The sequence below is a fragment of the Ammospiza caudacuta genome, chromosome 8 (genome assembly GCF_027887145.1).
Source record: "Ammospiza caudacuta isolate bAmmCau1 chromosome 8, bAmmCau1.pri, whole genome shotgun sequence".
NCBI classification, from domain to species: domain Eukaryota; kingdom Metazoa; phylum Chordata; class Aves; order Passeriformes; family Passerellidae; genus Ammospiza; species Ammospiza caudacuta.
This window is the reverse complement of record NC_080600.1, coordinates 4,968,950-4,996,793: the sequence shown is the minus strand read 5'-3', so window position 1 is coordinate 4,996,793 and position 27,844 is coordinate 4,968,950. Positions and strand designations below refer to the sequence as shown.

At 47.2% G+C, this 27,844-nt stretch overlaps 1 protein-coding gene and 6 non-coding genes across 7 annotated transcripts; 3 read left to right on the top strand and 4 right to left on the bottom strand.

Annotated features, from left to right (window-relative positions):
* Positions 1 to 55: 55 nt before the first annotated feature.
* Positions 56 to 127, bottom strand: TRNAV-CAC (transfer RNA valine (anticodon CAC)). Its single transcript has one exon. It is a non-coding gene; the product is annotated as a tRNA-Val (tRNA).
* A 1,133-nt stretch (positions 128 to 1,260) lies between these two features.
* On the top strand, positions 1,261 to 1,332 carry TRNAP-CGG (transfer RNA proline (anticodon CGG)). The gene has a single exon. It is a non-coding gene; the product is annotated as a tRNA-Pro (tRNA).
* Positions 1,333 to 1,937: 605 nt separating this feature from the next.
* TRNAP-AGG (transfer RNA proline (anticodon AGG)) lies at positions 1,938 to 2,009 on the bottom strand. The gene has a single exon. It is a non-coding gene; the product is annotated as a tRNA-Pro (tRNA).
* A 1,705-nt stretch (positions 2,010 to 3,714) lies between these two features.
* On the top strand, positions 3,715 to 3,796 carry TRNAP-AGG (transfer RNA proline (anticodon AGG)). Its single transcript is given in 2 exon segments — positions 3,715 to 3,750; positions 3,761 to 3,796. It is a non-coding gene; the product is annotated as a tRNA-Pro (tRNA).
* Positions 3,797 to 5,201: 1,405 nt separating this feature from the next.
* Positions 5,202 to 5,283, bottom strand: TRNAS-GCU (transfer RNA serine (anticodon GCU)). Its single transcript has one exon. It is a non-coding gene; the product is annotated as a tRNA-Ser (tRNA).
* Positions 5,284 to 5,417: 134 nt separating this feature from the next.
* On the top strand, positions 5,418 to 5,490 carry TRNAM-CAU (transfer RNA methionine (anticodon CAU)). The gene has a single exon. It is a non-coding gene; the product is annotated as a tRNA-Met (tRNA).
* Positions 5,491 to 5,975: 485 nt separating this feature from the next.
* MCM3AP (minichromosome maintenance complex component 3 associated protein) lies at positions 5,976 to 27,710 on the bottom strand. Its single transcript, XM_058809369.1, has 28 exons — positions 26,942 to 27,710; positions 26,633 to 26,856; positions 25,923 to 26,001; positions 24,528 to 24,675; positions 23,360 to 23,556; positions 22,246 to 22,385; positions 21,664 to 21,861; positions 21,181 to 21,449; positions 20,847 to 21,009; positions 20,130 to 20,290; positions 19,406 to 19,650; positions 18,439 to 18,629; positions 17,691 to 17,791; positions 16,762 to 16,893; positions 16,043 to 16,156; positions 15,742 to 15,894; positions 15,127 to 15,324; positions 14,740 to 14,808; positions 13,901 to 14,035; positions 13,341 to 13,494; positions 11,913 to 12,171; positions 11,491 to 11,588; positions 10,249 to 10,639; positions 9,872 to 10,129; positions 9,257 to 9,386; positions 8,330 to 8,524; positions 7,547 to 7,697; positions 5,976 to 7,428 (listed from the first exon to the last, which is right to left on the bottom strand). The coding sequence occupies exons 1-28, from the start codon at positions 27,708 to 27,710 to the stop codon at positions 7,270 to 7,272; spliced, it is 5,481 nt and encodes a 1,826-aa protein (XP_058665352.1). The 3' UTR covers positions 5,976 to 7,269.
* Between the last annotated feature and the right edge of the window lie 134 nt (positions 27,711 to 27,844).

The following is a 27,844-nucleotide window of genomic DNA, read 5'->3' as shown; positions in this document are numbered from 1 at the left end:
GAGTTTATCATCACTGGCCCGTGGAGGAGGTGGGTTTGAGGAAGGAAAAAAAAGCTGGAGATGCTGTGGGTTGAACCCAGGGCCTCTTACATGTGGAACAAGTGCTCTCCCACTGAGCTACATCCCCTGCCTGAGTGGTCACCTCTGGGGGTTCTGCCAAGCCCCCTGCTCCTTGTGGCCCCCATTTTAAAACCAGGCAGGTACAGCCCATAGCCATGCTGTGCTCGGCAGAGTGGGAGCTTCAGGTGAAGTTTAGAAATTCCCACTGAATCTTGAAATGTGGAGAGGAACCCCTGGCTTTCTAAACTTTTCAGAGAGGAGCCTAGGTGTGGCTGGACCCAATCTTAGCCCCAGATTTTGGAGTGATTTATCTCTAAAATATTGTATAGATGTAGTAGAAATTTTATACAGCTTTATCCTGCAGGATTAAAAATAAATATTAAAATTAATACTTACACAAATACATATTCTTTATTACGATGATTAGACAAAAAAATCTTAACAGAATTATTTACTACACAATATAGGTGCTATAACAACTATTACAATATAGTGCACTATGAAAGAATATTGATACAATTTTATTAAAGCAAATATATTAAAGCTGCCAAAACTAATTAATAAGTAAAGTTTCATGTTTCTCACCCAGACCAGCCAATGACTGGGGGCCAATCTCTTGGGCTCAGCCTTAGGGAGTGACCTTGAGGAGTGTCTCTCAGGGGGGAATCTCTACACATACCCTTAAGAAATGATCTGTCAAAAAAACCTGCCATTCAAATATGGGACTTCTATACTATAAAAGCATGGACTGTAAGCCACATATGTCCAGGCCAGCTGTGCCAGCTCAACAGTTTTAGTAAAGTTATCAGTAATATTACTTGTTTGTTCCTTTATCCAGATATTTTGCCAGAGCTACTGTTCTTCAACTCACTATCAGGATGTTTAAATTTGAGGTTGATGAGTCAGGCTGGTTTCAGCTTTATTCAACACCAAAAGCAGCGTGACCTATTTTCTTCATTTAACACTGATTGTTTGGAAATAGAGCATTGTTTGTTTCCTCCATTCCAGTCTCTGGCATTCCAGAGCAACCTGCTACATATGCCCAGATGACATCTCCACAGCCAGAGAAGAACAAGGGTGAACTCTTCATGGTGACCATCGATCAGAGACAAACAGAGCTGCCACAGGTCCCATCTCACACCAGGCAGTTCTGTGAGTTCTCGAACTAAAAAGAGGGTTTTCTCAAGAATGTGTTAATCTGGCTCGTTGGTCTAGGGGTATGATTCTCGCTTCGGGTGCGAGAGGTCCCGGGTTCAAATCCCGGACGAGCCCTGTTTTTGGGTACCTACGCGCCTTGGGATGTGGTGGAGCCAGGGGGATGGGGATGGAGGTAGGGAAGCAGTGCCTGCAGAGCAGCGATGGGCACAGTGTTTTCTCTGGGCACATCCTTAAACCAGCAGGGGCGCAGGACTGGGAAAGGTGGAGTGCAGCCTGTGACAGTCGGGTTTGGAGCCATGCGGGGCAAAGTGGGGCGAAGGGACTTGGCCAACTGCCCTTGCTGTGGCACGGGGATGTAGCTCAGTGGGAGAGCGCTTGCTTTGCATGCTAGAAGCCCAGGGATCAACCCCCAGCATCTCCATCTCCTTTTGCCGCTCCAGAGCCCTCCGCATACGCATACACGGCCCCCAGAGAGCCCCAGATGGCCCACAAGAAATCCCTGCGGCTCCCTGTGGGCACGGGGCAGCTGGGATTGCCTGCCGGCAACCCAAGGCGGGCAGCAAGGAAATGCGTGGCGAGTTGTCCCTCCTTGGCCAGGTGCCGTAGAGAGTGGAGGCAGCCCGAGTCCCTTCCCCACGGGGCTCCCGGTGTCTCCTGGCGTGAGCACGGGTGCTGGGGCTCACGCGGGTGTCGGCGCAGCGCTGGGTGTGTAAAAAGAAGGGCTCGTCCGGGATTTGAACCCGGGACCTCTCGCACCCTAAGCGAGAATCATACCCCTAGACCAACGAGCCGCAGGGCTTAAGCTCTCCCGCCCTTCCCGATCTGCCCCAGCGCACCCCGCACACGTCCCCGCTGCCGCTCACAGCGCGGCGCTCCACGCTCACACACGCTCACACACCTCGCCGCCCTGCCCGCACACCGACACCACGCACACGCACATGCACAACCCTGCACAGCCCTTCCACGCCTCACACACGCCACCGCCCGCACACCGAACACGCTGCTCGCTCCACTCCCCCCTTAGCCCCTGGCCCCAAAACCGCAGCGCCCCCATGCACCCACAGCCCTGACACGCACACACGCCCATTGCTGACACTGAGCACAAACACCGCTCACAGCACATCCCCTCTGCACCATGCCCCACAGCAAAACGTGCCACAACAAAGCACCGGCCATTCCAACTGCTGCAAGGGCCGCCGAGGGCCACTGATGGAGGAAACAGAGGCTGTGAGTCCCATGTGCTGCATCTGGCATCTCGTGGCTACAGCAAGAGACACCTCCCTGCTCCCACACTGTGCGAGGCCACACGCAGCCCTGGCACCCCATAACCCCCAACAAGGTCTGGAAGATGTAGAGTGGGGGACAGAATGAGCACCTCCTAGTTCATTGATCTAGAGGTGTGATTCTTGCCTTGGGTGTAGGACGACCTGGGTTTAACTCCAAGATATCTCTTACTTTTGGCCACTCACCATGTCCAGCACTGAGGGTGACCCTTGTTAGCTGGGTACATCCCTGTGGGAAAGATGGACTCCAAAGGACTGGTGGCAAAATGCTGCTGGCGGAGAGAGATGTAGTTCAGATCAACCCCTAAGCATTCTCCACATCCTTGTGCCTTCTCAAACACCTCTCTGATGGTTGTGAGGCTGCCAGAGCTCTCCACGAAAGGCCTGGTGCTGTGTCCCAAGGTTGTATAAAAATCTTGTGGCTGTTTCCCTACCGTGCCTGGAGGCTGCAGAGCATAGAAGGCATTTTTTAACTTCCCCACAGGGCTCAGGACGTCTCTTGGGGTGAAAATCGATGCTGAGGGGACCAGCTCAGAAGGAGGAGGATAGTGTAGGCAGATTCATGCAACAGTTGAATTCAGGACCACTTCCACTCTAAAACACATACCCAGAGCACTGAAGGGGGGTACACTGTCCTTCCAAGGATGTGGGAGAGGGTTTTGAGGAGTAATACACTCAGAATCTTCAGGATGCTCCACCTCCAGTATCCAAATCGTGAATACCGCCTGAGGGAGAAGAGAAGGTAGGGCTTAGGGCCGTGTGGCTCTTCATGACGCTCCCGCTATCAACTCCTGCCGGGACTCCCAATAGAGAGAGGTGTCAGGGCTTTGGGTAAAACCCATGTCAGTGAGCAGGATTGGAACCTGCGCAGGGAGCCCCTGCTGGATTTCGAGTGCACCGCGTTCAACCCTCGGCCATCGCAGCGCCGGCGGCGCGGCGCGGGAGGAGCAGCGAGGGCGGCGGGGCGCTGTGGCGGGGCGCGGTTCGGGGCGCGTTTCGGGGTGCGGAGGTTTAGCGGTGCGGTTCGGGTGGCGGTTCGGGTGGCGGTTCGGGGCGCGAGTGTGCGGGATGCGTGGGGGTGCTTGGCGCTTGGCGGGGCGGGCGCAGCCCTGTGTCGGGGCTGCGATGTCGGAGCCGTGCGGGAGGCGGGGAGAGGGGGTCCGTGTGCGGGGGGGGGGGGCAGCCGGGCCTTGGGGGAGGGGGAGAGCGCCGCGGCTCGTTGGTCTAGGGGTATGATTCTCGCTTAGGGTGCCTTAGGGTGCGAGAGACCCCGGGTTCAAATCCCGGACGAGCCCTTCTTTTTGGGCATCATCGCCCTCCTCCCGCCTAGCCGGTGCCGAGCCCGACGGGACCCGGCCATCGCCCTTTATCCCTCAGGGACATGTGTAGGGCTTTGAACGTAGCGTGGCATACAGAGCGTCACATGGGGCTGTGCCCTGTCTCTGGAGTCCCGACACATTGGTCCTGCAGAGAGACCCTATTTTTGAGTTGGCAGCGGGATGGGGATGGCATGGGAAGGGCTGTGTCTGTGGCCATGGGGCACTCCGGCAGTGGGGCAGGTGGGGGCTCTAGCTCAGCTGTTTAACATATCTGTCATGTAAACAGGAGATCCTGGATTCGACTTCCAATGGCTCCTGGAAGTCTGGTTTTCCTCTCTGGCACAAGTTGGGGACACTGCTGGGGCTTCCCCACTGCTCGTTTGCCCCTCACAATGATGACACTGACTCAGAGCAGCTTGGGTGCACGTTTTTACTGAAAGCTTATTTCAGGGTCCCCCAATGGACATAAAAATTCACCAAGGTGTCCCTCCCACCCAGGACCTGCCCCTGCCCTGTGGTGCCTGCAAGCCCCACAAACAGCAAGGAGGATCTGTCTCCCTCGGCATGGCTGCCTAGCCCACAGCCCACCCTCCAGGTTCCTACACTTGGCTGGAGCGACCTGGCAGCACCTCAGGTACCTTCCCAGGATGCCCAGACATGTCCAATGGCCAGGATGAGCCATAGGAGAGGGCTAATCCCCGCTGGGTGGGGAGAAGGGAGCTGTTTGGATGCCTCTCCAGGTAAGTCATCTACAGCCACACCCAGCATCTGGGGGATAGGGATGGTGTGGGGCCAGGGCACCTTCCTCTGCCCCTCTGGGCTCCCACCACGTGCAGAATCAGATTTGCACTGTCTTTTGCCCTCTTTGCTGCTTTTTGCCCAAGTTACAACGAATGGGCATAATTAACAACAACTGTGATGGGAAAAACCCTCCTATACCTTCTTTGCCTGCTCTCCCCGCAGTATCCAGGGTATCCATCCATGGTTTCACACTTCCTTTGGCCCAGTTTACTTCCCTATTACACTCTACGTTTCAGAAGGTTATAGCCTGACTGCTCAACAGCCACTTTCGGCAGTAATCGCTCTTGTAACGATTTCTAAGTGCTTTCTTCTCCATGCGTCTTGGATAGGAGACTATCCGCCCCTCTACATGAGGACGTCGGCTGGCCCTTTAAACATTACGTCAATGTCTTCTGCCATCCCCTTTCCAAAATCTCCAGGGCACGGGTGACTTTTGATCCTGGAGAGGATGCAGATGCCAGTGTAGCCCAGGCACTAGCTAGTACCATTTCCCCTCCCGCCCCCGCCGAGTCCCCATGTGCCGCAAGAATCCGAGCCCACCCCGAAGGTCCCCAGTTCCCCCCGCGCGGCAGCAAAATCTCGACGAGGATGGGATTCGAACCCACGCGTGCAGAGCACAATGGATTAGCAGTCCATCGCCTTAACCACTCGGCCACCTCGTCTCCCGGCAGCACTGTGTCGCCCCCTACCGGTCTGATCCTATCGCCGCAGCCACTTCCCTCCCTGCCCCAGGGCCGGTCCCGGTCTCGTCGTCTGTTCGCCCGCCGGACGCCCGACGACAGGAAATCGTTCCAACGCCCTCTTAGCGTAGTCGGCAGCGCGTCAGTCTCATAATCTGAAGGTCCTGAGTTCGAGCCTCAGAGAGGGCAGCGTTTTGCGGTTTACTGGGGTCTTTTTTTTGTTTCCCCGTGACCACCCGAGGTGGCTCCGCAGTGTGCCCGGCCCAGACATTGCCGACGCCTTCGTACGGCCCCGCGGCGGGCGGCTCCCACGGGGCCGGGCCCTCAAGGGCACGGGGAGGCCGAAGGCGGTGGGAGGAGCGGTGTGGGAGGAGCGGTTCCCACACGTGGGGGGCGGACGGAGGGGCAAGACCTAAAGAAGCGGCCGAGTGGTTTAGGTGCTGGATTGCTAATCCATTGCGCTCTCCACGCGTAGATTCGAATCCCACCTTTATCGAGATTTTACTGGTGCCCCGGGTTCTCCATCAACAGATAAACGATAGAGGAGAGGCCGAAACAAGACCAGCCCCCCGGTAACAGACAGCAGCCACCCTCCCCACTCCCTTCCCCCTTGAAAGCATCCCTCACCATGAGCTTTTACAGAGGAATGAGGCCACCTTTCAAGCCACTGAAAATTTTATTAGGTACAAAACACAATTTACAGCAAATAGTATCAGCCACATTCCCAGAGCTCCGTGGGTTTAGACAGCTGAATTTCATGTAAACTGAGAACATCAAAAGCAGGGCACACGCTTCCCTTCACACGGAACCAGTTAAACAACAAAATAAGCCCAACAAAAGCACATGGAGCAGGAACAGCCTTAAAGCACACCCTTTCCAATTTAAATTTATTTCAACTTAGCATTAAGCTACTATTGCTATTTTGGGTTTAAGATAAATACTACAAATGAAATGCTATTTAAAAAAAACCTGTAATATTACTTTTTTGGAAGGCAAAGACAGTTTCAGACTACTGAGGATTTCAACTTGGGTTGGGCAGGCAAGATAATCAGTTTAGTGCAGTAATTTATATTCAACCTGGCAGAAGGCTCTGTTTGAGAGAAACTGGCTGATTTTGTAAGAAAAAGAAAAAGATGAACTGTACTGGAGTACTGCAGATATGAAGTACATCTTTGAATTATTTACTGGGAATTAAACCAAAACCAAGAGCCTTCAATTTCCTAACGTAATGCTGGAGACTGCAGACTATTTGCTCTTCCAAAAAAAAAAAAAAAAAAGAGGAAAATTGTTTTTCCATAGCTGTTTACTGAAGACTGAAAGAAGTATCCTGTTTTCCAGCATGACATAGAATCTGTGGAATAAGCACCTCAGGTATTTTAATGCTGAAAACCTTGAATAAAATAGAACTTGGGCCCAGAACAACAAAAATCCTTCTGAATTTGCACTGAGCAACAAGAACTACAAAAATCATGGCCAAGTGCTGCTCCAACTTGAGAACGACCTTTTTGACATTCCTGGAAAGAGAATAGGAATTCCGAACCACAGTGCTGCTGCCAAGGCAGTTCCTGCATGAAGGAAGCACAGACTGACATAACATTTCAGGGACTGTGGCTATGGACAGCAATTGCTTCAATGTTCCCAGGGGCCCGTGCTACCCTACAGCTGAACCTGATGAAGTTGTGTTTACCCACAATGAGAGCTGGGAGAAAGAAAAACCACCACTGTCGTTTAAGGCATTCTAAGAAAAAGCATTTGATTCGTCTCTGTGCCTGTGGAGCAGAAAAGGAGAGAGTCCCAGACCATCCATGACACGCTCACACTGTGCCCCGCATGTGAGAAGGGCCCAGGCCCCATAGCTGCTCCATGTTCTCATCCCAGGAGAACACCTGCTTGTTCCGGAACATGCCCAGGAGTGCATCTGTTCAATCACCTGGACTTCTTTCCTGAGTCTCCATGTCTCAGCTTGGCTCAAATGTCCACCATGTCCACCAGAGCAGAGAGGTGGAGCTCAGAGGCAGCCTCGGCCTCCTTGGTGGCTCTGAGGAGCTGCTGCAGGTGTTTGAGTCTATCCGACAGCACAGAGCTTTTCTCCAGCTCCGGAACCTTGTGTCCCTCCTGGCTCCCAGCCTGGGCAGAAGGAAATGAGATAAGACTGAGATTTTCTCCCAAGGTAATTCCCACTACAGGTTTTGCAGTTACTGCACTCCTCAGAGCTTTAGTTTAGCTCAGAACTGCCTTCTCTTACCTCTTGAGCAGCTGACATGGGACTCTTCACCAAGGGGCAGGTGGCAGCTGGGCTGGAGAGCAGAGACTGAGGGAGATAGAGAGGAAGACCCAGGAGATCCCCAAGGGGCTCCATATCCTCAGCTAGATATTGGTGCAGCTGCTCTTCAAACCTGGATGGGAAGGGCAAGAGCACCAGTCAGATGGCAGCCTGGCTTTGGCCCTGTAACCAGTGCATTACACTAGGAGCTTTTTTGGATTCAGAAGTTTCTGACCTCCACATCCATATTCAAAACAGTCTCATGTGCCCCACTGCAGCTATCAAAATCCGTCACAGAGGACTGTGGTACAGAGAGGAGTCACACAGACTGAAGAGACTCAACTTATGGGAAGGCAGAAGAGACAAAAATCTCTTGGACCAACCTCAAAAGCTTTAGTTCTTCATCTTTGTGATCTGCAATGCTACAAACTGACATCCCGGAGAGGACTGTATAGACATTTGTGACACTGGGGGACACACAGACCACTGTACACACTGTACTCCTTCAGTTCTGGTGGTGTGACTGACCATAGAGTTTCCAACCATTCCTGAGAATTCCAAGAATTTCTACCATCCTGGACTGTTCCCCTGTTGCACAAAGGAAATAGTAGGGAACTGCCCTGATGTCCTTGATGAAATCAGATGGAACTCAAGACAGTCAAGGCTCTTTTCTAGTACAGTTTAACTTCCTATTCCATCCAAGGTACAAATTGTTTAAACCCTGGGCTGAAGCTGCAAGGAAAAGATGCTGCTCTGGGAACTTACCTCTTGTTTTCTACTTTTTCCAGTTGCAATTGTGCTAACAAACGCTCCTGGGCCAAGGATGTGTCTCTGAATTCATCTGTGCTTGGAATGCTCACTTCTTGAACTGGCAGCATGCTCATGCCAGAGCCATACTGACCTGGCACCATGGAGATACCATGCAGTTTCTTAGAAGACTTGGGAGATTTTATCTTTGATCTGAAGAGGGGAGGAAAAAGCAACAAACAAAACCACATTAATTGATATGAGTGTGTTGATTTTTCCTTCTTATCTTGAAGCTTGGAAATAGCAGGGAGTGAGAAGTGATCATTTTGAGAAATAATGCCCTTGTGCCAGGGTCCAACACAGCACCACCTGTGCATGGGATTAGAGAGGAACTAATCTGACAGGAGCATAGGATTCACCCCAAACATCATTCACTACACAGCAGAGCTGCAGCTAAGCTGCCGAGAGAGAAGAGAGTGGCTTCCATCTGAACATGGCTAGGGAAGTGAGCTAGACTTGACATCTCAAACACTTTAAGGCATCCTTCCCCCTCAACCTATCATTTTCTCAGACTCACACTGTTTTCCCGCCATGCTTTGCGGGATGCTTTGGGATGCTTTCAAGGGGGAAGGGAGTGGGGAGGGTGGCTGCTGTCTGTTACCGGGGGGCTGGTCTTGCTCTGGCCTCTCCTCTATCGTTTATCTGTTGATGGAGAACCTGAGGCACAACTCCAAAGCCTCAGCAGCAGGGTATTTTTTTGGCAGAAGTTAATTTCTACACTTTCAGCACTCCCCAAGCAATCCACTTCTCTGAGAGCTGTGTAACTCTGTACAAATAAAATCTACTTCCTACTCTGTTTCACAGAGCCTTCACATCATTTCAGGGAGATGTACACAAGCAGATATACACAAGGAGGATGCCAAATGCTACTTTTCAGCACCCCACCTCTCGTGGCCTTGCCGGATCTCCTCCTGTGTCCGCAGCCTGGCTTGGTCCCACGAGAAAGGCACAGTATAGTTCTTTAAGTGCTCCTTGAAGAAGTACACGCGAATCTGACCATCTTTGCTTACAGCTTCTGTGAATAAACCCAAACCCAACGTTTATCATTTGCACAGGTTTTCTCCTTCAGAAGAACAGCTCATTATTAAAAAGGCAATTTGGGGCAAGAGCAATTGTTTACTTTCAAACAGATTTCAAACAGAGTCTGGGACAAGCTTCATTAATCAACAGAAGTCATAATTAACTGTGGCAGCCTGCCCTCCCTGCTGACACAGCTTCTGAAGGGTAACTCTTAGGCCTTTGCTTGATTCAAACCCTCTCCCATTGGGAGGGCAGGGCTGAAAGACTCTAACCAGAGCCACATTTGTAGTCAGAGGATTGAGTTAAGCCATAACCAATACTAAATACATGCTCCAAAGGGAAGACACATGCAGAATACAGCAGGACCACAGCTGCCTCCCTGCTACACATCACTTGCTCCTATATGGAAAGGCACCACTGGCAACGTGTTAAATACCATCACAAAAGAAGCATCATGCATGCCACAGCAGGATACAATACCTGGAGCAACAGGCAGTTTGGGAGGTTTCCAGTCTCTGAGTTTATGGTCAATACAGACTGCCAAGATACAATCCCAAGGGATCTCATCAACAGAAGGTCCATCTTCACCAGAGTTCCCAGTTGCTCTGGTTTTCCAGTTTTGGTAAGTTTTGCTCAGCATATTCTCCACCTGAGACTGGATCAGTGGTTGAGTGTGGGAAGAACTTGCAATCTGAGAGACATACTGAAAAATCATGTGGCAAACAGGGTGCCAAGGAGCTGTGGAACAAAAAAAACCCGAAGTAAATTTCAAGAGTTTGTAACAGAACCAACACTGCACAGGCACATCTTGGAGAACAATGTGCTGCCAAGAAGATATTGGAGTGTGAAGTACTTACCGCCTAAAGGAGGCAGATCTAAGTATGGGATCTGGAAGGACAGCACAGCCTTCTTCAGCCAACCCAGGTGATCTGGCATGTTCCACTGCACGTGAGGCAACACCTTGTTACCCCCTGCTTCTGAAAACTCTGTGACAGGCCAAGACAAGTCACAAAAGTGCTCTGAGGATGCCACATCTGACAGGAACTGCAGCACACTGTTGTAGAGCTCTATGATGGCCCCAGGCTCCTGAGATGGCAGCCCAGCTAAACGCCTTTCCTTCCAGTCGTGGTAGAAACGCTTGCCAAATTCTCCATCAATCCCATCCTCAATGTACTCCTGAAGGGTCTGGCTGCAGAGCTCAAGGGAGGCAGGACACTGGGACACCAGCCAGCCCACAGCCGCAGAGACCTACAACACACAAAAGAGGCAGAGTTGGAAACTGCTCTGCAGTGAATGGGACAAAAAGGATTCAACCCTAAGTTTGAATAACATTCTCCAAGAGAATATGCAGCAAAAGGCAAATAAATCAGGCATCATCATACTTATATTTACAACAATAATTCTCCAGCTAGGTGGCCACAAACTGAATTTCCACACAGCAAGCTCAGGAACAGACAAAGAAGAGGCTGTTCACATGAGGCAGAGGTATGCAGTGGAATTCCCTGCTGCCAGATGCTGGGGTTGTTGAAAACTTATCCAGGAAAAATTGGACAGAACCACAGGAATTAGCCCAGGGTGACTATATCATGTCGGACCGTGGCAGTCCTTGAAGTGCAGACCTAAGTTTTGAGGGTTTATGGGGGAGCATCACTCCAGGCTTGTCAGGGAGAGATCTGTATGATTGTATTCCTGTACAGAACATGAGAGGTAGAGGCATCTCAGTCCCATCCACCAAGATGGGATAACTCTGGATGTGTAACTCTGTACAAATAAAATCTACTTCCTACTCTGTTTCAGCACAGCCTTCACATCATTTCAGGGAGATGTGAAGCCAGAACATCTACAAAGGGTCTTCAGCATTTTAGGACTAAGAGCTTAAGGCTAAAATGGTTTATCCACCAATTTACCAGCACTCCTCTGTTGGACAGCAACACAGGCAGGGCAGACAAGAGTCGGTTTAGGTAATCCATGAATTTTGGTCTCAGGGCAGTTTTCAGTATTTTATTTTTTTCCTTTTAAGAAATGCCACTGATCTCTGGTCAGTGAAAATAGAACAGTCACAAGTAAGGGAAATAATTCCTGCATCTTGCTGTTCTTACCCTTCTGGTGCCTTCTAAGTCATTGACAGAGCCTGGGAGCTCTACAACAGTGTAGTCTGAAATAAGATGGGCTGAAATCAAGTCCTGGAGCATCAATCCTTAAAAAATAAGAAAACTCATCATGTACACAGAGTAAGAACACACGTCCTTGGGCCATATGCTCTGCATTACATTCACTGCATTGCTGCTCCCCTCCATCTCTGCCCACAGACTCTCTGGATCAAATACTGTGTGTGAAAGAAAACTGGAAGCCAAAACTGGCAAGTTCTTAAGGCCTCAAGACTTTTAGGAAAGCTCTGGGATGTGCTGTACTTCACAGCCTCTTGCTTTAACTGTAACTAAGAGGCTGCACTAGTCAAAAGACTTCTGCTTTGGGCAGCCCTAAACATTCATTGTTTCAAGACACAAAAATAATTACATACCATCTTCTACTTCTTTCTCCGCAGCCTCCTCTTTTTGACTGGGGACTAGAACCACCAAGGGAACTATGGGGTGGAAAGGTTTTGCCTGAAGCAGCTGTTTCAGCTGCAGCAAAGCTGAAAGCCAGTAAACATCATCTTCTGCAACATCTTCACTGCTAACTCGGGGGGGCAGGAGAAGAACGAGGCCACTGGTCCCAAGCAAGTCCTTTTGTGTCTCAGCCAAATCAAGTTCAGAGTCAGAGAGTGCACCATGTGCCACCTAGATAGGCAACAAATATGACAACAAAAATATAGCTAAACAAAGCTATTTCCACAGTAAAATCTGCAGTTTACTGTCACTGCCACTCAGCTTTGACATCCTTTTCCTGGAGCTCTACACAACCTAAGACAACAAGCTGTTGTCAGGCCAACATCGATGCATCTGATAGGTGAGCTGAGCACAGAAGTGCGCATCAGCACCTGCTTTGGGACCAGGAATTGATGATTCAGGTTCTACTACTACAGGTATTTCTCGGCTGATTGAAAACAGAGAAGAAACCCCATCTTTTTCACATCTCTTCAATAACCCTATCCGTCTGTCTTAGGCTGGAAATGCAAGATGTGGCTTGGGTGTGTTTATTCTATGCCATCTGTTAGACATGGGGTGTTATCTTCTGTTAATTGGGCCACCTGTTAAAATTAGGCAGAGCAGTTTTCGTCATCTCTTCCACAAACCAGTCCTCCCTCTGGGAAATGTCTTCTGTTCATGGGCCATTGAGTGTCATTGCATGGCTGATAAAATTACATCCTCCCCTTGTGAGGTGCTCTGCCCAGGGGGAGGAGCCAAACATTCCTTGCTGGATATAATCTGAGATTTGGAACACAACAGTCAGGCTTTCCCACTGGATTCCCAGAGGAACAGCTTTCTTCTCCACTGGATTCCCAGAGGAAGACTAGGCCCATCTACACCACTACTGAACCTTCAAAGGAAAACTCCACCCTTCTACAGGATCACTGCTTCAGCAGAACCACACCTGTGTCTGCAGGAGGACTACCGCCACCCTTTAATTGGACTGCTACCAGCAACCTGACACACAGGGAGTCAGGCCATATTCTCACTCTGTCAGTGTTGTTTTGTATTACTGCATTTTTATTTTTATCGTTTCTTTTATTTTCTTTTATTTTTTCCTAATAAGCTACTGTTATTCCTACTCCCATATCTTTGCCTGAGAGCCTCTTAATTTGAAAATTTTATTAATTTGGAGAGAGGGGGTTTGCATTTTCTGTTTCAAGGAAGGCTCCTGCCTTCCTTAGCGGACACCTGCATTTTCAAACCAAGACACCCTCACAGTATCATCTCCCTCCATCTGACAGGACACAATATCCACTAGAAAACAGCTCACCCTGCTTTTATGGCCTCTTAGATATAATGAAATTGTTCTCACCTACCTTTATACACACACTGACTTTAATGCTTCTGGTCCCCTGCATGCCAGGAGAACTAAATAATGTCAGCGTTTGAATTTTGCCTTCTGCATGTGAAGCATTTTTCTCACAGTTTCTGTGTCCCACAAACTTGGCTTTCAGCCAATCCATCAGTATCCTGAGCAAACAAAAAATAAGGCTCTGAGAGGTTTTGTTGTTGAAATTGGCATTTTAGGGTTTTAGTATCAGCACCTCTAAGATACCACAATCTATCATAACCCTATAAATTTAGTTTATGATAAACAGACCTAATAAATAGCTATAAATTTTAATGAAATTATCTATCATGGTTTTGTTTTCAGTATGAGCAAAAGGAATTAAACAATGTTAAAGAATTCAGATAATTGTAATAAATTACAGCTATATTGTTTAGAGTACTCTGGACGGAAAATAAAAAGCTGGAAATCTGAAATGGTACAGGCAAAATTACATCAAGGGCTGTGTACTACTAATCTTCTTCTACCTAAGTAAAAGAAATCTGCCCTATTTGAGAAAGGGACCCAGCAACCAACTCTTCAACATACCTATTGGGATCATCCTTGGAATATTCATCATCACTGGGCAAAACCAAGAGTGCCTTCCAAAAAACTTGTTCTTGTTGAACTGGAATATGTTCCGCGATTAATGAGACAAGATCCAGGGGAGTCCAAGCTAAATCACTTAGAGAGAGACAAAAGAACAGGTGAAAAGATCCACCGCAGAGCTATTTCACAGCTGAAGAATGTCTGTCTTGCACTGAACAAGCTACAATACTATAGTGTATTGACCAGTTAATTCTTTGGATCTGTTCCTCATCCTTCAAGAACTGCAGCTGCTAAAGCTGACACATGAGCCTTACTCTGGGGATTTCAGGAGCACATGCATACTGCTTCACTTCCACACTGATCCAACACACACCCAGGCCACTGGAGAGCATGAGGAGCCATGGGAAGCCAGACCTTCTGCTGCAGTTCAAATATCTCAATCAATATTTTCCGACCACAATCCAGGTCACTGATAGCTCATTTACTCCTCTACCCCCATAGCCCATCCCAGGCCCCATCCCATCCAGGTACAAAGTCACACCCCATAATACCCATCAGATCCTTAAAATTACACCCAGGAGGATCATCTGACCCAAAATCTTCATTAATTGAATGAAAGGAGTCCCTGCCCGTGGCAGGAGGATGGAATGGACAAAATGATCTTTAAGGTGCTTTCCAATCCAAACCATCCTATGATTCTATGAAATTCCCGTTCTCCTTATTTCAAAACACCCTCAGAAGCAAGGCTGCAAGCAGACATTCGGGCATGGTTAGCCATACCTTCTGGCATCTCTCACACATCTGCTACAGCATGCTTCTAAAGCCAAACCCCAGCCTACCTTACCAACTGCTGGTAGAAGTGCTGAACTTTCATTTCATGCACTGTCTTGTTTCTCAGCAAGTTCAATCTGGAAATGAAATATTCTTAGTGGTATATTTTATGTGTATGTATATAAATATGTGTATAAACACATACTTTAAACAAATATAAGAACACCGAGGCCTCGGAAATATTACAGAGGCCTCAGAATGTTGCTGTTAACAGAAAAATTTATTTGGATTTTCAGTCTTGGTCATGACATTTATGGAGAAAGTATTTTGGAAGTTATTTAAGAATAAACAGTTCTGCAAACCCACTATAACATTCACAATGAAAGAATTTTTGGTAACTTATCTTCCAAAAATCAACCAGATTTCCTACTGATGCCACTGGAAGTATCCCTTACCTTGTGCAAGAGATTCCTAGCTTTCCTCCATTCCCCAGGTTTACAAATCTCTTGCACAAATTCTCCATGGCTATAGGCCACTCTGCACTGGGGGACAGTGCTTTCAGCTGATGTTTGGAATCTAAGCCACAGGGAGCAGCTGGAAATGCCCTCATCTGACGTTTCAACTTTGTCCGAGCTACCACTGCTTCCCTCCATCTTTGGAAAAGAACAGATAAATAGGTCACATTAATGAACTCTTCTGCAGACCTCTGTCACCAGATATTTGTAAAATGAACACCACAACAACCACAACACACTGAGCATATGGGCAGGAAAACCAGTGATCAGCAGAAACAATACAAGGATAAACTACTACAAGTTTCTAGACAGAATGAAGCTAGAATCTCCTACCAAGTTCATTACCTGACTACAACAAGATGTGATCCCCTCCCCACATACAGTAATTTAGCAGAGGCTGGTACTAAGACTGTAAGGTCTACCTTTATCAAGGAGATAAGACAGAAAAAACTGTCTCAGAAAGAACACAACCAGAGAGTGGTAGTTCCATCTCTGTTAACTGCTCCATGCCAACGCTCCCAAGTGAAGTAGCCGTGTCCCATGGTGGTAACTCACCGTTGTAAGTATTTGCAGAAACACTGGAGCTCCTGAAGAGTTTCCTTGGCAATCTGGAAAATCTCATCCTCCAGAAAGAGCTCCATGAAGTGGCCACACACTTCCTCTGAACAACGGGCAATTCGGGCTTGTCTGTCTCTTTCTAAGGCGCATCTGGTTCCAAATAAAACAAACCAAGACTGCTAAGGTGAAGACCTCCAGCAGATGTCAATTCAGTGGGCTGAGATGCAAACAGGGAAGTCCATGACATTTAGGAAACTCTTGGGAAAGCAAACTACTGCATGCAGCACATTGTACATACCTTAACTCATTGACTGAAGCTTCTTTAACACTCTCCTTTATAACTTCTTCCATTAATTCCATACCCAGCAACTGGCTCAACTGCTTTATTAACTCTTCTCTTTCCTGCTTTTGCCTGGAAGGACAAAGAAAAACTTTACGTTGGCAAGCTTGCTGTTTAGTTACACAAGCACTACATGCAGTTTGTCTAAAATTATTTCCCACTATCTGGTTTCTAAATAAACAGCTTTGCATGGAGCCAGGTTTCCCTTAAAAACACCTTAAGCAACCCGATCTACTGAGTGGCATCCCTGCCCATGGCTGAGGCTTGGAACTAGATGATCTTTATGGTCTTTTCCAAAGCAAACTATTCTAGGATTCTATTTATTCTTATCCCAATAAGCTACAAACAAGTAGCTCGCTCAGAAGGAAAAGTTCCTGCATACAGAGGATGCATGTCCCCCTCTGGAAGCTCTTGATTAAAGTTCCTAAATTTCCCACCCACCATTTTCACCATGGCTCTGAGGCAACCAAAATGCTAACCAGCAGATTACCCAAGAATGCAGAGGGAGTCCTGCCTGTACAATCCCAGGGAAGTTCAAGGTGAGACTATTCTGCCACCATGGCAGAAAGACAAAGGCCTTGAGCAGAGGCACAAGGACTCAGGCTGGCACCAGCTGTCCTTACATTGTCTGGGGTCTACCCAGCCCACTGTGCCCCACAGCCAAAGCAGTGCCTCACCTCTCCTCCTCCACTCTGCGCCGTTCCTCCTGAACACGCTGCCTTTCCACACTGAGCATGTTTCCAGACACTTCTCTGAGGATCTTCCCCATCACTTCAGTCACAAGTTCCTCAATGGTGGCCTCTGAAGCACTGTGCAGAAACAGCAAATCACTTCTCAAAGCCCGAATTGTTTCATTCAAAGCCCCAGGTCTATATTTTCTCAGCCACACCTTGCTCTCTGTGGTGGGCTGACTCCAGCCATTAGCCAAGCACACACACACTGATACTGGCTCACTCCCCTCGCCACATTGGGACAGGGAAGTAGGAAGAAAAAAGGAAAATTGTGGATGGAAATAAATACACACTGTAATACATAAAGGCAAAACCCCCACTCCCCCATCAAGCAAAGTAAATGCAGCCAGTCATCACTTCCCACGGGAAGAGCAATACCCAGACAGTACCCAATCAATGTCCACCCTGGAAGCCACAAATCTCCAACTTCTTCCTCTAACCCAGTTTTATTGCTGACCATGACATCACAGGGAATGGACTTTAGTCAGCCTGGGTCAGCTATCCCATTCAAACAGCGCTGGAACAACAACTGTTTGGGTCACATCCCACATCTATGACTCTACCAACTGCCCTGGAGAGAAAATTTATCAGAAGCAGAGAAGCAGCCAGATCTGGACCTGCTCCTCTTGTCCCCCTTTGGGCACCTTCCCTTCCATAACCAGGCAAAGCTTCCAGAGGTTTGGGTCAGCCTTCCCTTAAGGCTAGAGCTGGGATGTGGCAGACATCTGAAGAAAGGTCTGCTTTCCCTTCCACTGTATCAGTAACATAGTCTCCATCACAGACCTGGCAGTGCTTAGTTTTACACATGGTGCTGCTATGGCAAGGGGCAACTGTGGTGACAGACTCCAGGAGAACCTGCAAGAAATGCTCTTTACCAGATAGCAGCAGCCACGTAAGCTACTCCTGCTCTGCCCACTTCTCTGCACTCTCCTTCGAGGACATCGTGCACAAGCCCATCCACCACTTCAGCAATGTCCTGCAACACAGCAGAAGAAGCAGCTGAAACAAGGTGTAGTCCTTCTCAGGAGTAAACTGGGAGTAAGGTTCTCCAGCCTTCCTTAACTGACTGTAATTCACAGCAGCACCTGTATTTCTGCTTACAAACTGAGCCAACTTAACCAAACACAACAGCCTGCAAACTTCAGACTATTTAGACTATCTAAAAGGTTAGTAACAGCACAGAAACAAAAGCAGATTTTTGTACTAAATATGGGCAAATCAATTCAGGAAACCATAACTGAGGAGAGACTCTTATTTTCTTACTGTAGACTTCCATTCTAGCTGATTTAATTCCAAATTATCAGGTCTACCCTTCACTGAAATTTGCCATTATCTAGGTAGAATATGACAACAGTACTGTACAAAGCAATGAGACTCTGAGACCAGTTCAGCATCAGCATACAAAAACTTGTGTGGGAGGGAGAAAAACAGCACAGGTAGATGCGGTACACATTCAAGACCCAGCATTAATGGTCACGTAACCACAGCAAGAAACTTTTGTCATGTCTCTTTTGACATACATGCATGTTACAAAAAAATTAAATACCCTAAGAACTTGGTTACCTTTTGTTATATTTCACAGATCTTTCCCAAATATTTCCTGATGGGTTTAGATTTCCCTACCTCATCTGAGTAACCAGGCTGAGGCTTTGAAGGGGGAGGCTCAGGCTGTGCAGCAGGCTGGGAGATGGGCTGTGCAGAGGGTAAGACTGGCACCAGCTGACGAGGCAACAGTGAGGGCAGAAGATGAGATGGAGACTGGACTCTCACTGCTGTGGCCTCTAAATCCACACCTCTGCTTTCCACTCTTCCTTCTTGGGAGGGAAAAGGAGAAAAATTAAGGAAACCACATCAGTCACAAACAGAAGCAATTTTTTTCTTCAAAAAACTGGCTTGTCTGATAAAACTCAGTAGGTCATAAAATAAACCCATAAGAGCAGTTTGTTGCCTTAAAGTTATATCATTGAAATTAATTTACATTTATTAATATTTTATACAAAACATTTAAACATTTAATTGCACATTACCCTCATTACCAAGCACATGTATTTCCAACAAAGCACCTGTTTTAAGTCAGGCACACCTGGCACCTACACACACTATCTGTATTCCAGCAAGGACAGAAAAGCACACATTCAGCTAACCTGAAAACTGACATGTTTATACACACAGCGGCAACAAACACCTGCAAATAAAAAATATGCAAACTGCAAAGGGAAGTTGGTTTTCCAAAGTAGTCAAACATTTGTTATTTCACTTATGTTGGCAAAATTTGGCTCAATAGAGAATTTTCTGAATTGGGAAATACATTTTATTAATCAGGTTATTCTTGGCTTTTACTGATACATAAATACACCTCAGCAACCTGGTCTAGTTGAAGGTGGTGGAACTTGATGCCATGTCAGGTGTTGGAACTTGATGAGCTTCAAGGTCCCTTCCAACTCAAACCATTCTGTAATTCTCTTGCAATTTACAATCTAGTCCTTTCACTACATCTAAATTATCATGCAGTTTCAATCTCTGAGCCACAAACAGCTTCTGCCTTGACAATGTAATCTGAGCAGTACCTAAAATGCAGGTTTGCTCTCACCTGTTGCTTCCACACTGGGTTTTTGGCTACTGCTGGCCTGATCCACAGAGGTGCTTCCACCAGTGTATTTGTTCTGCCCATTGAAGCTGGACACAGGCACATGATGGGGCACTGGGGGCAAGGGCCCCCCGTTCACAACCTCGCCAACAGAGACAGTGAGCTTCTGGCTGACAAACAGGGATTTCCGTGGCTTGGGTAATCCATCTGGCTCCAGGAAAGCTGAGCGATTCAGCTCCATGTAACCACTGGGGAAAAACCAAAAAGTGACAACCAGGCATATGTCCACAAAACTCTGGTAATCTACAGGCTTTCAATTCTGAAACTTATTGGTTCAAAACAGAATGTTGACAGGAATAGATGACTAACTGGCATCCTCAAGGGATTTTTTTCCTTTCCCAGTCTCTCAAAATTCCGAGTTTGGATGAACACACCTTACAATGCATGGATTTTCATGGCAGACACTTATCTGCAGCAAGGTTATCTATGAACTGCTGTCCTCCAATATCCTCTAACAGTTGGTTTGCACTGTTCAACTCCAACCTACTCTATAGGCATCACTATAATGCCAGTTTCCCATGAAACAGAACTGTGTCCTTATCTCCTATGGACACCCATGCCCTGTTCTTGGCCCATTCTTTCCAACTTTCAGGAACAGCTCCTCCACATTACCCTTTTTGCTTGACATCAGTCTCCCCCCACCAGGCATCACTTTCCTCACACTCACCCATCTGATACACTCAGGCCATAATAACTTATAAAATCAGTTGCCTCCTCGCAGTCTTTGAACAGCAGCATGCGGACGAGGTTGTCCAAGGGGAACGCTGTACTTCTCTGGGTGCTCACAGTGTAGGCAATATTGAGGGATTTGAGACCATCCTTACGAATCTGGGGGAAAAGAAAAAGCCACATAACTACTAGGAGAGAACCCAAAATAAACCATAAAGTGTACAATAAACGTGATAATCATGTTTAAATGCACCAATACTTGTCATCAAGTATCCACACAAACAATTATTTAGAATTGCAACTTTCTTTTTAAATTCTACACACTTGCTTTCTAGTTTCTGTTCCTCTTTCATGATACTTGTTTTGAGCATATCCCTTTGTGATTCTTCTTCAGAAAAAACCTTGCAAAGTCTTCTGAAAGTGCAGACTCATATTTCTTTGCAGGACTCTCAGGCCTGCTTCTCTGCTTCCCAATTGTGTTTCAGGGAAATATTTATTTGTATACAATTACAAGAAAAAAAAAGAACATTTCAGTATTTGCCTTTCATATCACAGCAGAAAGGTCCTGATAAATTTTTTAGCACTTCTAAAGAAGTAGTAACAATATTATCTTTATGGCTTAATATCTACTAAATTTTTTATTGATTTCCCCTTAAATCCCAGCCTGTCTTACTCATTAAATAATTTAAAAAACATCCATCTGTTTTTTCCTCACCTGGTTGAAATAACAGTGTAAGAGGCAGGCATTCAGATAGGAAGCTGCTTGCACAAGCTTGAAAAACCTCACAAAATTGTTGCTGTTTAATGCAGCAAAAGCTTGAACTGCAAATCTAACTTCCGGTGAGTTTCTAACCTCTGGATGAAATTGTTGAACTTCTCTGTGGAGACAAAAGACAGGGACAAAACTTTTGCTTCACTACTGAACAATCAACAGCAACTTGCAACAGCAAAGAATAAAAATCAAGAGCATTACAATTTGTCTGGATTTAATTCTAAACTCAATTCTTCCCAGAAGTAAAGAGAGAAAACAAATGATGTCTTGTTCTCACCTGAGAATATCACCCTTGTTGAGATTCAGCAAGACGTTATAACCTCGGAACTCTGCTTCACTCTTGCAGAAAATCCCCTTGTTAGCTAAGTCCTGATACATCTCCTTCAAGCTCTGCAGGCATTTAGTCATGTTCTCATTGTTAATTTTAGCATCAAAGGAGGACATGGGCTCTTCACACAAGTGGTGAGCACAGTGGATATGAAAGCGAGTGCACTTCTCAATCAGAGACACCATCAGCGGGTTGCAGAGGTGTTGCTGGGTTATATCCTAACAGAATGAAAAAGAACACATTACATGTATTTTTCAACTAGTTGAACAGTGCAGTCACCTGGCACTATCACTGGAAAACCCATTTCACTGTGCTTTGAGTCACTGTGCCATTCAAAGCATTTCAGCAACTATTGCTTATTGCTTCCTTTTTTTACAGCATGATGGGATCTTTTGCTTTTTATCACCAAACACCTCCATCCACAATGCTTACCTTTCTTATTCCACGAGTTCTGTTCCAGACAAAATCATACCATTCCCGGTAGTTTCCTTCTCCTTGATCCATAATATTTGTCACTAAATAGTCCATGGTCATGCTCAGTACCTCAGAGGGTCTCAGTTCATGGGGCAAAGGTTCCTCCTGATCTGCTGAAGACCTGCTATATTCCTTGATTGCTGCTGCATGATCCACCTGCAAGAGGTGAGGAAAAGAATAAAAACCTAAATATGTACAACTTCCCAGCAGTAAAGAGGATTTCATCCCACCTATGCCTTAAACTTCAGTAAGGAGTTGACTATTGAAGTGTTGACTTAGTCTCAAACTCATAACCTTTAAGACAATATATAGCTATAGACAATTACATATAATATGTAATTACAGCTTTAGAAGTATAGTTCTACATAATTGAATAAAAGACATGACAGAGTGAAAAAGCAAATCTTGTTTTCCAGAACTCAAAGGCATTAATTAAACAGCCTACAGAATTTTTGTACCAGAATTACCCCTGTAACCAGCTAAATAATATTGACAGCTCCAATGAGCATGAGACATACTGATATCCTGGGAATCTCATACCTTATCAGTGCCTAGAAGCAATTCAAAGATGCTGAGCTGGTTTCTTGTCTCCCTCATGTAACGCTCTTTTTCAGGACACATATCTGGGCAAGTACCAACAACAGTTTTTGCTTTGCCAAGATCAGTCCTTTTTATTCGAGCTAAAAAAAAAACACAGAAAAAAATGAACAAACACTAAGCATCCCTTGGGTCTTGGGTTTTTTTCTTCACAATAAGCTATTACCCTGATGTGCCAAAACATCCCTGAGCATGCAAGACTGTACCCAAACTTTGGTATAGTCACAAATGGACAAGGATGGGGGCTCTCCCCACTCTGAGGCCTGTCCAAGTATCGCACATATTGTGAGTTTTGCTGAAAAGACCAAAGCTTTAAAAGACACACGCTGTTTGTTGTCCTAAAGAACAGCAAATTCAAAATTCTGAATCAAGTGGACAAGAAGTCCATAAATATTAAAAATAAGATCTTAAATTAGAAATAGGATCAGTTTTGAAACTGCAAGAAAAGCATGGAAGGTGTTACAATCACCACTGTGAAACAAAAGGACATTTCTTGAAATAATTCTCAGTTGTGTAATAGTTTGAATTTGGAGAAATACTAGAGGTACTGGCACAAGTTGCTCAGAGAAGCTGTAATAGCCCCACACCTGGAAGTGTTCAAGGCCAGACTGGATGGGGCTTGGAGCAACCTAGGATAGTGGAAGGTGGTCTTGCCTATGCCACAGGGGTGGGACTGGATGAGCTTTAGGGCCCTTCCCAACTCAAATAATTCTGTTATCTGTGGTCCTGCAAAATGCAGTTAAGGCTTTGGGTAACCTTCTTTAAAGGGTCTCTAGAGAAGCAGATCTCTCTATGTGCCCTCCTTCACAGAAGATGGACATTCACCCTTCCCTTTACACAAGACATTGCATGTGCAATAAATAGAACAGATTTGTGTGTTTTACAAGAAAAAAAAAAAAACAGAAAATAATACTCTAGGAGAGTATTTTATAGATGGTTCCACATTAAACTCTCTTTTAAGCCATTTCCATAATATCCCAACAGCTTTGCCACAAAACCCAAACACTTCTTTCCAGCAGAGAAGCAGATAACACACTCATTAACTTATGTTAATTACCTTGTCGCATGATTTTGTCCCTCTGGTCCAAGAGCCTGTATCTCTCTTCAGATGTCTCAGCCACCAATCCCACCAGGTTACTGAGAGATAACAGCGAAGCTCCCAAGCCCTCTGAGCTCTGCCCTTCAGAACTGGAATCAAACAGCTCTGCTTCAAACTGCAGTGTCTTTCGAAGGCCAGGCTTCTTTGCTGGAGAACTAAATAAGAAGACTTTTCTATTAATAATAATATGTTAGCGCATGCCCTGGTCTCAATCAGTTCACTGCTATTTAGGATGCCAGCATCTCTTCAGAAGAGTATTTTGTTCACAGGGAAACATGAACAATGTATGGATGTGCTGCGCTAACACCAGCCCCGGGAGTCAATCTGGTTAAATCCTCAGCGCTGCCCTGACAATGCTGCCAAGAGTTCTGGCATTGTGGAGAAAGTCCTAACAGAAAAGGACTTACTGAAAGTGTCATAGAGGAGACAGAAATTGATGGATTTTGTAGCATTTTGCAACACTATGGCACAGCAGTTTGTATTTTAAGTTAGGAACTGGCTTGCTGGAGACAAACCCAATTTTCTTTCTACAGCAACAGAGATTATTAAAAGATTTTACACGGCCAAATACAAACATGCTTTTTAAATCAAGGACTACTGATTCCTTCATAACATATTACTAATTTTATAGTTATGTGATTACACATATCAAATTACTTTTGTCAGACTAGAGGTGTGACAAAGATGACAATCTTGCCACTTCTGTGACTGCCATCAACCAGGAAGACTGCTCACTTGAAGTAAGACAATGATCCAAACTACTCCAAAAATGAGACCCTCATTCCACAGAGCTCTAATTGCCTCCAAAGGAAACCGCTTGCTTGAGAAGCTCATTGTATCACAACCACAAACAGCGTCATTACTGCTCAGTCCTAGTTGGGCTCAGCACTGTTTGTTCGCTTCCCTCATGCCTCAACTTTCACCAAAATAAAAGACCCTAGTAAGCCATTAGGAATATCCTTCTGACAAAGTGTGAGAGCTTAAGTGCTTCTAATTCAGACAAATCAGAAAAGAAGGGAAGCAGCCTCCCTGAAGAGAACGTGACTATATTTGGCACACAGTGATCACTGTTTTTCGCCAAGCTCCCCATATCCTGCCAGGTGGATTCCCAGAGGGGAGGACATACCTTCTCCCAGGCATGACACTGCTAGCAGAAGATCTTATTAAAGGTTTTCTAAGAGGGGAATGCTGATAGCTTTGCTCTTCACTGCTTTGTCTTCCTTCATCTTCACCTGCTTTCTTCTCCTTGGATGAAAATTCCCTTTTTGCTGGACCTGAAATCACACATAAATATGAAACCAGGTACCTGCCAAGTAGTTTAAGCAATAGCTTTTTCTTTACCCCATGGAGGTGGTGATGAAAACTAAGACTCCCAGTCTTGTACATGCATGCAAAACTTCCCCAACAATTTGTACTAGGAGCTATACCAAGTTTCCACCAATTGCTGTAAAGGTCATTGTTCTATAAAGAATCAGTATTTTTAAAGACAATATCACTTAGCAATAATGGTAATTAGCAATAAATAGTCTAATCCTGAACTGAATCACAGTTCTCTCAGATTTGCAATATAATCCACAAGCCATAACTCCCAATGGGATACAAAATCCATTCCATCTGCGTAAATCACAATTCCAAGTGCTCCTACTGAAAGTATTTATTTCACGTATCCAAGCATAGACTCAGGCTGGCATGAATTAACACCTGCAGGAAGGGAGAGTTTCTTTTTCCAGAGACCATTTTTCTACCTGTATTTTTTCAGCTGGATTTCTTGAACCCTCCAAGAATAGTTATTTTGGAATGCTGCCATAGACATAACACCATGATAAAATTACATGGGCAAAGAGGCAGCCCTAGAGCTGCTGCTTCAAGATGTTAATTTCGAGGAGACAACTCAGCAGCTATTTGTTTTCTGGAAGGCAAGGCTGTGGTTGGTCAAAGCCGAGGTGAACCATCCGTGTGCTGGCAGCTGAAGTGCACCCACGGGCTAGGTGCACTTCAGGCACACACACTGCATTCATGGAGCAAAAGAAAAGGAAACACTTGACATTATAAGTATTCCTTTGGGGACTGAACAATCTCCTCTTGCCCTAATACCAAGCAGGGTCTGGAATTCAGGTTTCCCACTTCTAAACTCTGTAGGTTATTCTCTTTTTTTGGTTCAAACGGTGTCTAACTATTGATGCACAGAACAGCAACGTCAGCAGACACTGCAGAGATTCTCAGGACACTTTCCTTAGATTGGTTCTCAGAACCTTTTCCTGAAAGCCAGAAGTTCACATCCCAGTCCATGATCTGAGGCAGGCAGCAAGGCATTTCAGACCCCTAAAGAATATCCTACTTCTGGACAGAAGCACAAAGATGAACATCACCATATTGCTATTGTATATTGCATCAAGGATTCAACCATGATATTGCCTAGTAAGAGATAATTTAGGTATGTCATCCTCAGCACGTCAAGGAAAAAAAGAGCAGTTGGCACGCTATTTATACATCATTCAGTAGTCTGGAAACACAGACTTACTTGTTTTCTTCTTTTGCCAAAATGTTACTATGTCTTTGTGCAACTCTTTCGCTTTTTTTCTGGCCAGAACTGCAGAGGCCTGAAAGGAAACAAAAGAAGAGCACGGAAACCTATTGGCATCACAACACAGAAACACACAGTGCAGCCTTTGCAAGAGAAACATTTACTAATCCCCAAAAAATTCTGGTTGCTGCATTTTAACTTCACTTAAGACCTACGTGCAATCAGCTGAATTGGTCTCCACAAGAAAGTGTTGCTTTTCTTCAAACAAGAGTGTAGTTTTCACTACTGCTGGCCCGACCCCAAGCGCTCAGATATAAGTCTTTCTTCATAGAATCAGAAACTGGATTGGGTTGGAAGGGACCATTCAGCTACATCTCCCTGCCCCCTGCCTTGAGCAAAGACACGTTCCACTATACCAGGCTGCTTCAAGCCTCATCCAACCTGATCTCAGACATTTCCGAGGATGGGGCAGCCACACCTCTGGGCAACCTGTGCCAGGGCCTCATCACCTTCAAATTTCTTCCTAGCATCTAACTCCTCTTTTAGTTTACACTGTTTCCCCTTGTCCTCTTCCAATCTGTCCCTGTAAAAGTTGCTTTCCCTCTTTATTGTAAGCCCCCTTAAAACACTGGAAGGGGCTCTAAGATATCCCTGGAGGCCTCTCCAGGCTGAAAACTTCCAAGAGTTATGCCACTTCTGATACTCACATGATCAAAAAAGTGGAGAACAGCCATTTTTTTATTGCGCCTGGTCATGATCCGGCGAACTTTTGCGAACTGGCCGAAGTGTTTTTCCAGCACAGTCCTGTCGTTCAGGTAGTCAGGGATGTTCTTGCACTGGACAGCCGTCAGCTCGGCGGTTGGCAGGACCCCCAGCCCCTCCGTGCTCTCGCTGCCGCGGCTCCGGCGAGCAGGGGCAGCGGGGGCCGCATCTGCGACGAAAAGGAACGCGACAGCAGTCAGCAAGCGGGGAGACACCCGGGCGGCAGGGCTGCCCCCCACCAGACCTCCGCCCACCTTCTCGGGCGGGCTCCCGAGCCTCGGCCGGCGGTGGCTCCTCGGCGGGTCCCCGCTCGGCCTCGGGGCCGTCCCCACGTTCCCGCTGCTCCCGGGCCTGGCTGCGCAGCAGATCCTCCAGCGTGCGGCCGAACAGGATCCCACCGCGGGGCCGGCTCAGCATCACGGCCCGCTTCTCCGGCGGCGCCGCTGCCCGCCCGCCCGCCGCCGCCCGCCGCGGCGAGCGCTCCCGCTCCTCCTTCCGCTTCAGCCCCTTGGACGGCGGCTCCCCCGGATCCTCCGGCAGCACCCTCAGACCTCTCTCTTCCGGCCGCCCCAAAGCGGCAACGGGACGTGAGAAAGAGAAAGGCTCCCGCGCCACCGCCGCCTCGGGGCCCGTCTCGGACGAGAAGGCGAAGGACGACGAGAAAGTAAAGGCGGCGGGGGCAGCCGGGCCCTTCTCCGCCTCGCCGCCTGACAGAGGCTTGAAGGCGGCGGCACTCTCGGGCGCCTTGAAGCGGAACTCAGGAGCGGCGAAGACACCGCCGCCCCCACCTGACGCTTCGCCGGAGGTCGGGAAGCCGCCCAGGCTGGTGGGCGGCCTGAAGCTGAATCCCGCGTTCCCCGCCGGGGCCGGAGCCTGGCCCAGCGCGTAGGGCGGCGCGAAGGTGGCGGCGGGCGCAAAGGGAAGGCCGGCGGAGCCGCCGCCCTGGCCGAACACGGCGGGCTGCCCGAAGCGCAGCGGCGGCGGGAAGGAGGGCGGGCTGCGGAACGGGCCCCGCGCCGACATCGCTGCGGAGGCGGCCTCGGACCGCCGGACGAAACGCGCCCCGCATGCGCAGTGGGGAGAGGCCCTAGCCATGGGGCGGAGAACGGCGTGAAGGGGAAAAGTGGGCGGGACTAGGCGGCAGCAGACCGATAGGG

Bases quoted from the DNA above. Each gene is read 5' to 3' on its own strand.
- MCM3AP (XM_058809369.1), bottom strand. From the start codon at position 27,710: ATGTCGGCGCGGGGCCCGTTCCGCAGCCCGCCCTCCTTCCCGCCGCCG. The intron at 15,325-15,741 runs GTGAGTTACCAC...TCTTTTCCAAAG, and splicing joins TTCTGCAAATACTTACAACG to ATGGAGGGAAGCAGTGGTAG. The intron at 11,589-11,912 runs GTATGTAATTAT...TTATTTTTTAAG, and splicing joins GGAGAAAGAAGTAGAAGATG to GATTGATGCTCCAGGACTTG.